Raw genomic sequence first — 12,497 nt, 5'->3', positions numbered from 1 at the left:
CTTTGTGAATCACATTCTCTGAGAGGCACTACACTAAATATAAATATATAAATAAATATGGTGTCGATCCCTGCGCTTTCTTCCACGTTCTGGCTCGAGAATCCAGAGAGTAAAGATCTCTCAGATGTTTAGAAACGTTTGCTGAAGTCCTGAAAAACAAGATGGAGTCTACTGCCACTCACCGAGGTGTTAAAAACCAGTGCAGTCACATGTTCAGCATCTTCTTCTGGAGACAACATGGTTCCTGGTTTGTGTTCCTGAGAGACTTCATCATCAGGATGAAATGCAGCTGAACATCCTGGTTCTTCTGGCTCGCTGCGTTCAGATAAAAGTACAATATCCCCCAAATAACTGTCTTCCACCGCTCAAAATGTGCAATACTCCCGTAAAACGCTCATCTTCTCACCACCCAGGAACTCAGGACTAACACACGTCATGCAAGTTAAAATATAATTTATTTCAGACATAATTTAGTTAATAAAATAGATTAAAGTCCTCACTCGGACATGGAGGATCTCTGTGGTAAACAACACTTCAACAAACTGTTCAGACCGACGCGTCTTGAGTTTAAATGCTCGTCAACATGATGTCATGTGCTCGCTACGTGGTCGGCCGCTCCCTCCTCGAGCGCCGGCGGTCCGAGCGCATCCAGGGCTCCGCGCAGAGCGTCTCCACGGCGCCTCGCTGGCCGACGGCGTGCGGAGAGAAGCGTGGAGGGGAGGAGTCTTCAGAGGACGGGAACGCCGCTGCTGGAGGGGCGGAGACGAGTTAGCGTCACGCTGCTCTCACACTGGTGGGGCGCGACCCTCTAGTGGGGCGCGCAGGTACTGCAGGTATTCTTTTCTTCTTAAAATCTTTCATTGATCCCACAGTGGGAAAGTTTGAGGGAACTTTTGCACAGGAGCTGAATGTAAATGCTTTTTGAAACCCGTTACGGCGAATAATGTACGACTTTAACTCGTACATCATGAAAAAAATACCTCCGTGCAACAGCTCTGCTGATGTTTGCACACAAAACACACACAAGAATCGTCAGAGCTCGATCGATCGAGTCGTACCGGCTGCGTCGCCCCGGCTCCCGCTGTCGCCGCCGGGCCCCGCCTCCTGTCCGTCGGCGTGGTCGTCCCACCCCTGGAAGCCGAGAGAAAGAGAAGAGTAAGCGGTCGCGGCTAATCGCTCACTGACCGCCGCGTCGGACAGCTAGCGGTTCCGACACGGCCGTCGTTTTTCGAGCTAACGTTTTCAAGCTAACGTCTTTAAGCCACCTTAGGGTGCTGCGGCCGCTTTGACCGCCGCCTCCTCTCCCTCGCCGACAGCGCGGGGGCGTCGCCCAACTCAGGGCTGCGACGCACTGGGAAGGCCTCGCCCAGCGGGTCTGAGGGGGAGAAACACGCCGTGTCGATGTGTTAACCTTATTTAGCTTTTTGACTGTTTTAATGAACGCTCTTCTCTGGTTTCTTCTGCATTATAATTTGATGCTTTTGAAGGTTTCATGTGAAGCTCTTTGTGCTCTACTAATAACTTTCCTTGCACGCGTTGATTCATAGAACTATTATAGATAATAATGGTGGAAATGCGCCGCCTCTTACCAATGAAGGCGCTCTCTGACTCCAGCAGAGATCCTCTGGCTGATCGCGCCATCGCACTCGTCTGTAACGCACAACAACTCCTTTCAGGACGCCACAGTTACAGGTTACAGAGCACACTGTGTCGCACATTGTGTTGCACATTGTGTCGCACATTGTGTCAGAGCTGCTTCTCAACTCACCAGATAGTCGTGTCTCCGAGGCGGGGACAGGTCACAATAATCTGCAACGCAAAGGATTTAAACATTTAAGCTATTTATTTGGACGACAGCAGAAAAGGTCAGAAGCCGCAGAGTCTCATCGTCATCACACAAATTACTGTATAGCAACACGCTTTTATGACTTACAACCAAATTTTTATGACTTTTAACCACTTTTTTAAGACTTCAAATCACCTTTCATGTAATCGGAAATGTGTGTGTAAACAGTAAAAAGAGATAAAATGTAGTATTTGAACTAACAATGAGGATTCAAAGCATACAGTAAACCTTAAATGACTGAAATGAATGAGAGACAATAGTTTGATTGAAAGAATAAACATTTATAAAGATGCCTGTATGTGTGCTGCTTATCTTTTCTTTCTTTCTTTTAAAAGCAACTATCAACTATCTAGTTTAGAAACTTTATTTTAATTGGCGTCAAAACCCAACCGGCTGTCAGCCGATGAGCAAACAGGTGAGACTCAGATGAATCTCTCTCGTGAAACTCCTGCACAGAGATAATAACACAATATAAATATGAAGTGTAGAAGATGAGACTCTGACCGTCCTGGACTGTGGAGCCGCGGCTGCTGAACAGCTGATCCCTGAAGCCCCGCCTCCTGCTGCCGCTCACACACACGTCCTCCGGCTTCGGAGCCTCCATGAAGCCCAGCCGGGACTCGCCGGAGTGTTTGAGCTGCGTGTTCCTGGAGCTCGGCCGTCGGACCGGCGCCTGCAGCCGCAGCCGGGCCATGTCGAACACGTCCACCGGGGGGCGCTGCTGCCGTCTGAGAGGAGGAAAGAGACGTTTTTCTGCTCATTCAAGACTGGAAACCTCCCGTTGATTATTGATCCATTCATTCCGGTATCTAATTGAGCTTTTCATTGTTCCCTTTTCAGGCAGAATCAACTGGTTTGTTTGTGTGTGATGGCGATCCATAATAATAATAATAATAATAATAAGGTCCGACCTGTCACTCAGAGGAGAGGCTGGCTCCTCCCACTCGGCGTGCAGCAGTCGATCCTCCAGACGCTTCTCTTCACTACGAAGATGACGACGAAGAGCAGAGAGCTCACTGAAGACGTCACGCTGGTGACCTGGAGAGATACACACACACACACACACACACACACACACACACACACACACACACACACACTAAAGTACTAAACTAGGAACATCATTATGACTCGGTCAGTGAATGACAGATAGACTTAGCGTTAGCGTTCAGAGCGCTACGTCTGTGCTCAGGTGGCGCTCTCTACCTGGGCTGATGGTACAGTACCTGCTGTGTCTTAACGTTAGCATTAGCTCTACCTAGGCTGATGGTACAGTACCTGCTGTGTCTTAGCGTTAGCATTAGCTCTACCTGGGCTGATGGTAAAGTACCTGCAGCGCGGAGCTGGTTCCTGCGAGCCGGGACGGGAGGAGACTGGAGACCCGACAAAGAGCGGTCCTGGAAGAGACGAGGAGGGTTGGAGAACAGAGACACACAAAAAGACAGACACAACGTTGTGTGTGTGTGAGGAACTCACAGACAGCGGGGCAGGTGATTGCTGGCTGTCCACAGTGGGCGGTCTGGGGGTGTACTGGTGCAGCCCGTGTCTCTTCTGCAGGGCGGGGATGGGAGGAGACGGCTCTCTGCACACCTAAGAACGAACACACACACACACACACACACACACACACACACACACACACACACACACACACACACACACACACACACACAGCATGAAAGCTTCGTTGTCGCTCCGAGCGCCTCTGTGTGTGTGTCGCTGAGTGAACTGACCTCCTCCACCCGAGCCTGCCTCTCCCTCTCGTACTGCCTCCTCAGCGCCGCCCGCTCCTTCTCCTCCGCCTCCGTCTTCTTCCTCTCCGCCTCCTTCTTCCTCCGTTCGGCCAGTTGGATCAGCTCCTCGTTCTTGGTCCTTTGCTGAGAGAGACGGAAGAAGAAAATAGAGAACGAGGGAAAGAGTTCCAATCATTAAACACAGATAGACGCTTCCCGTGACGTGGGTTTGTTTCAGCTCTTCACCTCCATTTCCTTGCGTTTCTTCCTCTCCTGCTCTTCATCAAACTCCCTCTGGATGCGAGCCCTCTGCTCCGCCAGCCTCTTTTCCTCCTTCTCCTCCTCCAGTCTTGTCCGTTCCCGCTCCTCCTCCTTTTTCAGCATTTTCTCGTCAATCTGTAAACGTACACAGATCGATGACAAGCACACAGAGCACATAAGCCCCGCCCCCAAATATCAACGTACCGCCTGTCCTGCCCGCTGATTCGTTGAATACGAGCATTTGTCTTGTTCAGTGTTGATGCATTTCATATGACTCCTTTTTATATACATCTACTGTAGATGCACTTTTTCTTTGCTGTGAATTAGTTTGACACGTTATTGTCTGTCTTAGTTGCGTTGTGTTATTTAAAATTAGCCTCTCTAGCTCACTTACAGTTTTACTGTTGATTAGTGTGTGTTTGTCACCTGCAAAATGAACAAATAAACGTAATAAAAACTACAAAGAACTTTCATTTTGTCTTGATTTTGTCTCTCTACACTATCTCTATATTTATGCAGCTGTAGTTGTGTCTGTAAAATGTTCTCAAGGGAAGTTTATTCACACGTCTTTGCCCTTCAACAGCTGTTTATGAGCATGTTGACATCAGGGAAAGAGTTTCAGCCTCGAGAGAAAAGATGAAGACACGATTCTCCTCCTGTTAGACGGGTTAGATGTTGGACAATCATGACGGAAAGCTGTGTGTTAAAGAGCTGAACCTCCGGCTTCCTGCTATCGCCACTGCAGCGCTCGTTACTTTACTCGTGAACGATCAGTAAATACATCTAGAGAGCGAGAGAAGTTGTTGAACTGACTTCTTCCAGAGGCTACACCAGCAGGCAGCCGATAAATATCACACGCTAACGCCGGTCAATTCTCTTCCTTTCTATCCGCTTGAGGTTGAGCCGCGAGCACAAAACATGACGTCTGGTTCTCTGAAGAAGTTATTGTACCAACCAGCTGCCTGAGAAAATGTAAACCTGGGCTCTTGACCTAAATTAAGGCGTTGAGAATACTTCCATTCACTTTAATTGTCTGTCTCTACGAGGCGGTAGCCCCCCCCCCCTCCCCACCGGCAGATGAAGGCGGTTTACCTGCTGCTGGAGGAAAGCTTTGTACTTGTCCTGCTCGTGCAGCTGCTGTCTGGAGGGCTGCGTGGAGAACACGCTGCCTCGGGCGAACTGCGGCGTCTGGACGTGAGCGAATCCTGCAGAAGACACAAGTTCTCACCTAAGTGAGAGCAAAAGGAACAGGAGGACACTGGTGTCGCGGTGCGTAGACTTGCGTTGTATTTAGCGGTGCCTTTTGTGACAGTGTGGGAAGTAGAGAAGGTTCACGGGTGCAAACAGAAAAAGGGAAGGAAAGGTTACGGGTACCAGAGCGCCTGTCACCAGCGTCATGGCCGCTGCACTCTGCTGCGGCGCCGGAGAGCCTCTCGCTGGGGTCGCTGGGGTCGCTGGGGTCGGTGGGCTCGTGGCGGCGGGCCGCGGCCGTGGCTCTCCTCTGCCACTGCTCCGGGTTGATGTAGGCCTCCTCGTTCAGTTTGTGCATCTGGTGGAGGTCAGCTGGCGCAGAAGAAGACAAAAAGGAGTCGAGTCAGCATGTGTAGATTCATCTCTTTCACATTAGTCACTGAGCTCCCGGCGACAATACCGATCAGGTTCCCGGTGCTGTCTTTGAGCGGCGCTCCTCCGCCCCCTCGACCCCACGGCTGGTGGTTCTTCATGTCGGCCTCCAGCCGGGCCTCGTAGCGCTCCTCCTCCTCGCGCTCCAAGCGCCTCCGTTCCTGCTGCTGCTGGATCTGCGGCGCGGACGACAAATCACAGCTCGCATTGGAAAAGTAGCAACATGCTGCAGCAACACGTGAGCTAACAAACAGGACTTAGACTTCTGCATGTATCCCACAATGCACGAAGCATCCCACACACACACACACACACACACACACACACACAGCAGGAATCGGTCGCCACAACTCCCTCCTAGACAGGCACATGTGTCGGTATCGGTACCATAATGCATTCTGGGGAAACAATTAGTGCTTCAAACAGATGTGGGACCAGTAGAGCGGAGAGGGATGCAGGACTGGGATTGAAGTGGCACTGGGATGATCTCACGACACGACTACGGTGGATTATCTACAGACCAATGAGGCTCTGAGGGGGCGGGACTTCCACTACGTCGTTTGGCCTGAACTAGTTTTTTTTACCTTGTTGTAGAGCTCGCCGCTCGCTGTGCCGGAGGCTTCGTCCGCGTACTTGTTGATAATGTCATTACAACGCAGCCGTTAGGAGCGGACACATCTGGACTGAACTGGAATTCCAATATGGGATCGACGGCAGCGGGGAGGGTTTGACCTACCTGCTGCTTCAGAGCCTCCCTGTAGCTCAGGATCCTCTCGCGGGTCGATCTCGATCCGTCTGAGGGGAAAACGTGCCGGTGTGCGGCGGCGGCGGCCTCGCTGCTCGGCCTGTCGGGAGAGTTCACACCGTGAGAAACGAGCTGAAAGGAGTCGACAGCGTTTAGCCTTCCTCTTGTGTTAGCGTCGACCCGCTTTAGGTTTGAAATGCATAAAAGAACTACAGAAATGTGTTTATGCAGCAAAGCTTTTTGACTGTGTCAGGAACCGCTAGTTCAACTCCATAAAACAAGCTGACACAAGAGATGCTAACAGAAAGCTAACACTCAAGATGCTAACAGAAAGCTAACACAAGAAGAAGGTTAATAGGATGCAAAGAGCTACAAAAGGTATTTACTGTGTCGGCGGCTCGGGGAAGCTGCTGCCACTGTGCTGGCTGTGAGGGCTGAGGTCTCCGAAGCGGCTGGGCGGAGCGCCCCCTGCTGGTACGCTCCAGTAGGACACGGGGGGAACAGACAAGTGACCGTCTGGACGAAAGAATTTTTAAAAAAAGCACATTGACACGTGGACGATCATGCTGAATGTAGCTACACAAGAGATGCTAACAGAAAGCTAAGACAAGAGATGCTAACAGAAAGCTAAGGCAAGAGATGCTAACAGAAACAGCTAACAGCTTTTTTGTTGCTTACAGTAGGCCACGTTGGGGTCCAGCAGGTTCCTGGTGGCGTAGTAGTGATGGGGGTCTCCATACGAGCTCCTGAAGGCTTCACTGAAGGCCGACGGAGGATGAGGAGGAAACACGGGGATCCTGGAGATATGACATCATCAACGACGATGCAGAACACAGCATCTCATTCAATAAAAACTTTCTGCAGGTCTTATTTTTATGGAAGCCTACTATCATCCCCCCCCCCAAAAAAAGTTATAATTATGAGATAAAAAAGTCATGATTCTAAAATAAAAAAGTCATCGTTATTAAAATAATGACGTTTTTACATTTTTTTTATTTATTTATTTAGTGGCGGAAATGGGCTTCCATATATTTCGTTGTTACAATGTTTTAATGACATGAGCTATACACGATGAGTTTAACTAACATAGCACAAAAGTATTTTTGGTTTAAAAAACATGTCGAATGGGCTCTCTGGATGTTTAGGAACACAGTTTTTAGGATGTCAGATAAGATAAAATAATCCTTTATTAGCGCCGCAGTGGGGAAATTACAGGATTACAGCAGCACTGCACACTAGAGACACACAGTAAACACCAATAAAGTAATATAAACAAACAGTAAAACAGTAATAAAAAGAGGAAATCACTCGCAATATTAACTTAAATATACAGACCTAATAAAAAAAAGGTACATAAAGGACTTAAATTGCACCAGAACAGTGGAGTTAAAGTGTTAAAGTGTTACAGGAGCCACATTTCTAAGAGGAAATGATGCTTTTATTGTGGCACAAATGATGAAACCTTGAGGATTACAGCTCTGGTGGAGGTGAAAGTTCAAGGGGTTTCCTACCTGGGCGTGTCCGTGGCCCTGGGGAAGGAGGAGGGCCCGGCGGCGGGCTGGCCGCCGGGCGACAGGCCCCCGATGCCCAGGGCGGCGCTGTACTCCAGCATCGGGGACTGGAAGGCGACGTGGGGAAGCTCGGGAGGAGGAAGCGGAGTCTCTCCTCGGTCTCGGGCGGCCATCTTCACGTTGCTGGGGAAGAAGCCCCGAGACGAGGCCTCGCTCTCTCCCGTCGCCGACGGCTCCAGCGGCCGGCGGGCTTCTCTTCTGTACAGACCGAACGGTCTGATCCGGTCCGACTGAGCCGTGGAATTAAGATGGAACAGAGAGATCGATGAGTGTAAGAATCCACATTATACCACCCTGCACTCAAGAAGTTTCATCCTCTCTAACAACCTCCATGGGAGTTGGTTGCTCACCGGTTTCTCAGGGTCGTTGCTCCCCCTTGCAGCGATTTTCATCTCCAAGTCTTTCTCCCTGCAGCAAGGACACGCATGTGAGCCGGCAGAGCTTTGACGCTCTCCTCAGACGCACTTTGAGAAAGACACAAAGTCCCTGCCGGACACACGAGCGACGCCATGACGGACATTCACTTACCTGCCCGACATGTTTATGATTCAGAACAATGAAAGGACCAGAACGCACCTCCTCTTGTTCCGGTGCTGTTCCGCTATCTGCTCCTGCAGATCCAGTCTGTAGCGCTCCTTCCTCCTCTGCAGCGCCTCCTCTGCGTCGACCGCCCCTGAAAACACGATAAATAAATACCAACAATAGAAAGAACCGTCCTTTCAGAACAGCACACGATCTAATTGAAGTAAAAACTCAGTACTAGTGGGAAAAAAAAGTCCTTTTAACCTATTTTGAGGCCGGTGGCAAACTCCACGTCATCGTTGCTGGCCCGTGCTCTGGATCCTCTCCCTCCTGGATGCTCCCTCTTCTCTCTGGAAGAAGCGCAACAAAAACAGGAAAAGGCGATAAAGATAAAACAAGCATTTGTTATTTCATATCTCGCTCTAAACACACACGAGGATACACACCTTGCTTCAGTCTTACAGCCTCTTCTTTTCTCATAATCGACCCCGATACGCCGGCGCCTTCTTTCTTTCACCGGTTCCAGCTCCTTGAAGTATTCCTCCTCGTTCTCCTCCTCCTCTTCCTCTTCCTCCTCCTCCTTCTCTTCCTCCTCCTCGGAGTCTCGCTCCAGCCGGTCACAGTGCCTGGACAGCACAGAGGTCTGCTCCTCCTCGACTTCCGGGCCGAAGGTCATGACCTCTGCACCATGTGACCCCCTGCTGTCCTCTGTGAGAGCGCTCGCGTCTCTCCGAGAGGACGGACGCTGTTTAGGGAGGACGGCCGCCTGGCTTTCAAGCAGGTGCTGCTAAAAGAAATAAACATTTATGTGTGACTACGGCCGGTCCACAGCAACCATTCAAAGCATTAATGCATCATTTTCAGCTATTAATTTAACCATTTATTCATTAGTTTTAACTAATATTTACACTATTTATGCATAGATATATATAATTATTATTTTTAACTTGAACTTCTCTGCTTGCGATGCCACTAGTTTTCACTCTGTGATAAAGTAACATGGTTGTTACAGCTGTATGGATGTAAATGAGTTGAGCTGCTTCACTATCGCTGCATTTATTCATTGGAAACAAAGTGCTGCAGAACCCCCTGGGGTTCAGGTAGCCCTGCTGGGGAACCCACAATGCATCTTAAATGCATTTTGTATATTTTTAGAACAAAAAACAGTCCCTTTTGGATCTCTTATTAAATCTTTCCCGGTACAGAATGAGAGGGTTGTGAGCACGAGGCTTCTGTCTCACTCACGTCTAAAGGACTCTGCTCTCTGAGAGATGTCGTGAAGAAGGTGGCTAATAAAGACAATAAATTAGTTAGTTATTACGACATTTCTGATATGTCCGCCACCCTGTCGGGTCAGAGATATGATCTGGAAATCAAGCAACGTCATCTAGTCGTTAAAAAATATTTACCTTGATGGATCTCCTGTTATTGAGGCGAACCAGCGGTCCAGGCTCCGCATGGCCAAAGTGTTTCTTCTGCAACATAAAGACGTCACCGTCATAATTCCATCATCGGGACTTTTTGACACTCGGAGCCCGGCTGGATCACGACTCGTGCAGAGACATCTACCCAGCGAGACCATAAAGACCCACGTACTGGAAACACACGGGCAGAGAGTCACGTTGAGTCACCTGAGCCATGTAGCGCCGGTAGTCCATGCGGAGCTCGTGCTGCAGCCGTTGCTTCTTCCGCTCGTACTCCACGCCGAGGGGAAGACCCGCGGTGCAGCCGTCCTCTGACGAGACACAAGCGCCGACAGTTAACGGACGGGACGACACATCTGCCCGGACAAACATTGCTCTACATGAGGGAGAAGGACTACGGTACCTTTGTCCTGCGCTATCGACCTGGGAGGGATGTTCTCCTTAGCAGGGGAGTCGTAGGCCCTGTGGGGTTTTGCCTGTCAGCCAGAAAAAAAATAGAAAAGCACGGATTAAAAGAGACCCACAATCTTATCACTGTGCTCTGTTCACTCAATACTTTTGATTGGTTACAATTAAAAACGTTTGCAGGTCACTGGATTCACCCAAGTGTGAGTGAATGCTATATAATTTCATATATATTGTTGTCGTTGTTGATTGTCCTGTCTAATGTGTAATGTAATGCAGCTTCCGGCTGGAAAAAAAATCCTTTTTTGTGTCAACATACCAGGCGAATAAATGGTTCTAAATCTGGTTAAGTTGTTAGTAGTTAATCCGGAAAACCCGACTTGTTTCTAAACCAGGTTTTTAAGCTAAAACCCGGTTCCCCACACACCTTTATTTCCATGTACGGCAGGTCGTGTTGTAAGCGGGCTTTGTCCTCGGCCATCCTCGCCCTGCGCTCCCTGATGAAGTTCTCCAGCTCGTCGTCCATCTCCTGTTTTAGGCCGAAAGTCAGAAACCACAGCGGAGGACCCAACATGTCATGCGATGGCATTTTTTATGATCAAAATTAAAATTGAAAAAAAAACTGTGTTAAATGGTTAAAAAAAAAAAGACTTCCTGCTGCACATTTAAACTTTTAATTGGTGTGTAAATAACTAATGTTGTATGGGCCAATAGGAAAAAAGGGTTGGGCCGATGAGGGACTCATATAAACCGGTTTTATCAAAATTAAAGATATTTTACTGTCATATGCACAGATTACAGACAGTTATTATATACAATTAAAAGCTTATTTTGCTCGGTCCTCCTAACACACAGAATTATAATAAACTTAAAGTTAAAAATAAATAAAAATAAGGCACCAACTATAAACAATATGACAGTATTGCACAAAAATATGATAATAGTATTGCTTAGTGTATAAATATCACAACCAAAGACTACAACAGGTGACTAAAGGGTTCATGTCAACATGTTTTAGGTACCTATCTATCTATGTATGTATGTGTATATATATATATATATATATATATATATATATATATATATATATATATATATATATATATATATAAATAACTTTACCCTTAATAGGCTTACGTGAGTCACGTTACTGTTTCTTTAATTCCCCGTTGTCAGGCAACCACAATGAACAAGACAGCGTCACTTGTGCATACAGATAGCATTTACCCGCTTAACAGTGTTAGCTTAGCGGCTATCATAACAAGTGCTAATATCCAAATTTAAATAATAAAAAAACACGTTAAACCCATTGAGTGGGATGAATACTGGTCAGCCCGTATAAAAGGAGTCTACAGTTGACTTTAGCTAGCGTGTTAGCTTGAACTTAAGGAAAGGTGAAGCCAAACGAACACTTAGGAAGGCTAACCCGAGCTAACGACTAGCTCCTCGTTAGCGTTAGCTTGTCTCCGGTGATTTCCCGGCAGCGCCGTTACAACCGTTCACTGTAAACAAGACCTACCGTAGACCAACGTTAACGTGTGACGTTACCGGAGGAGGCAATGTTTGCGAAAGCAGCAAATGTCAGCGGCGCCTTCGCTCATCCACTTTAAGTTCAGCATCACGAGCAAGTGATAATATCGCACTAGTTCCGGTCTTGTGTGTCAAAATAAAAACTCACATATTACGTCTCCCAAGCTGTAATATGTAAGTGTCTGTAAGTGTTGAAAAAAAAAGAGGCTCAGATACGATGCACGGTTCATTGTTTTCATCTCTGTACAAACCATGTGTGGGTTTTAGGTAGATTATTTCATGCAATTACCTACCTGCCAACCAGGATAAATCACACAAACAAAAGTGTGATGCAGCAGCTCAGTTTACAGTTTACAAAATGACATTACAATTTAAAAGTTAACCAGAAGACATGCCCAAAGACATAACCAGGGCGCGGATTATTTTTTCCTAGAAATGACATGCGCATCTCAATATTTCTCCTGTAAGCGACATAGTTCGCGCTATTATTTTGAAGGCAAAGTATCACTGCACCGGTGTTTTGACTCCAACTTGACGCTCCTTCAGAGGAGAGGGAGCCGTCCACTGTTTGGGGAACACATGTTGCATTCATGTCCTTGAGGGGTGGAAAACTCTAATCCTCAACCCTTTTACGGTCACTTTATTCTGTTTTACATAAAATTTAAACACTAAGTTCATTCTATGGTTTGTGAACGCAGCAGAATACTACTGAAAACACTTTAAATAGTTAAAATGGCATTACCGCCTTCACTGCTGCTCATTTTACTCGTTTTTGTGAGAATATATTTAAAATTAATATAATGAGCTCTTTCCATACTTGTACAAGACACATATAGA

General features: G+C 47.6%; 1 protein-coding gene across 5 annotated transcripts; it reads right to left on the bottom strand.

Annotated features, from left to right (window-relative positions):
* Window positions 1-269: 269 nt before the first annotated feature.
* Window positions 270-11,783, bottom strand: LOC137798598 (centrosome and spindle pole-associated protein 1-like). 5 transcript variants are annotated; one of them, XR_011079372.1, is made up of 28 exons: window positions 11,650-11,783; window positions 10,558-10,659; window positions 10,129-10,201; window positions 9,933-10,036; window positions 9,711-9,776; window positions 8,748-9,088; window positions 8,566-8,651; window positions 8,356-8,452; window positions 8,130-8,187; window positions 7,720-8,009; window positions 6,887-7,005; window positions 6,595-6,724; window positions 6,200-6,308; window positions 5,492-5,639; window positions 5,215-5,403; window positions 4,933-5,045; window positions 3,826-3,975; window positions 3,580-3,723; window positions 3,323-3,436; window positions 3,177-3,243; window positions 2,758-2,884; window positions 2,351-2,574; window positions 1,769-1,809; window positions 1,590-1,650; window positions 1,266-1,375; window positions 1,059-1,131; window positions 501-749; window positions 270-315 (listed from the first exon to the last, which is right to left on the bottom strand). XR_011079372.1 is itself a non-coding variant. In XM_068595472.1 (27 exons), the coding sequence occupies exons 2-27, from the start codon at window positions 10,654-10,656 to the stop codon at window positions 601-603; spliced, it is 3,282 nt and encodes a 1,093-aa protein (XP_068451573.1). In that variant the 5' UTR covers window positions 10,657-10,659; window positions 11,650-11,783; the 3' UTR covers window positions 437-600. The 5 variants fall into 5 exon arrangements, 4 of the variants coding, with proteins under 4 accessions (XP_068451573.1, XP_068451594.1, XP_068451602.1 ...); XM_068595472.1 differs by lacking the exon at window positions 270-315 and having other exon boundaries at window positions 437-749; XM_068595493.1 differs by lacking the exon at window positions 270-315 and having other exon boundaries at window positions 437-746.
* Window positions 11,784-12,497: the final 714 nt, after the last annotated feature.

Source organism: Clinocottus analis, unplaced genomic scaffold, assembly GCF_023055335.1.
Source record: "Clinocottus analis isolate CAN_PGR_092001 unplaced genomic scaffold, fCliAna1.0.p SCAF_10, whole genome shotgun sequence".
Taxonomy (NCBI): domain Eukaryota; kingdom Metazoa; phylum Chordata; class Actinopteri; order Perciformes; family Cottidae; genus Clinocottus; species Clinocottus analis.
Note: the sequence above shows the minus strand (reverse complement) of the source record. Positions and strands in the feature narration are given on the sequence as shown.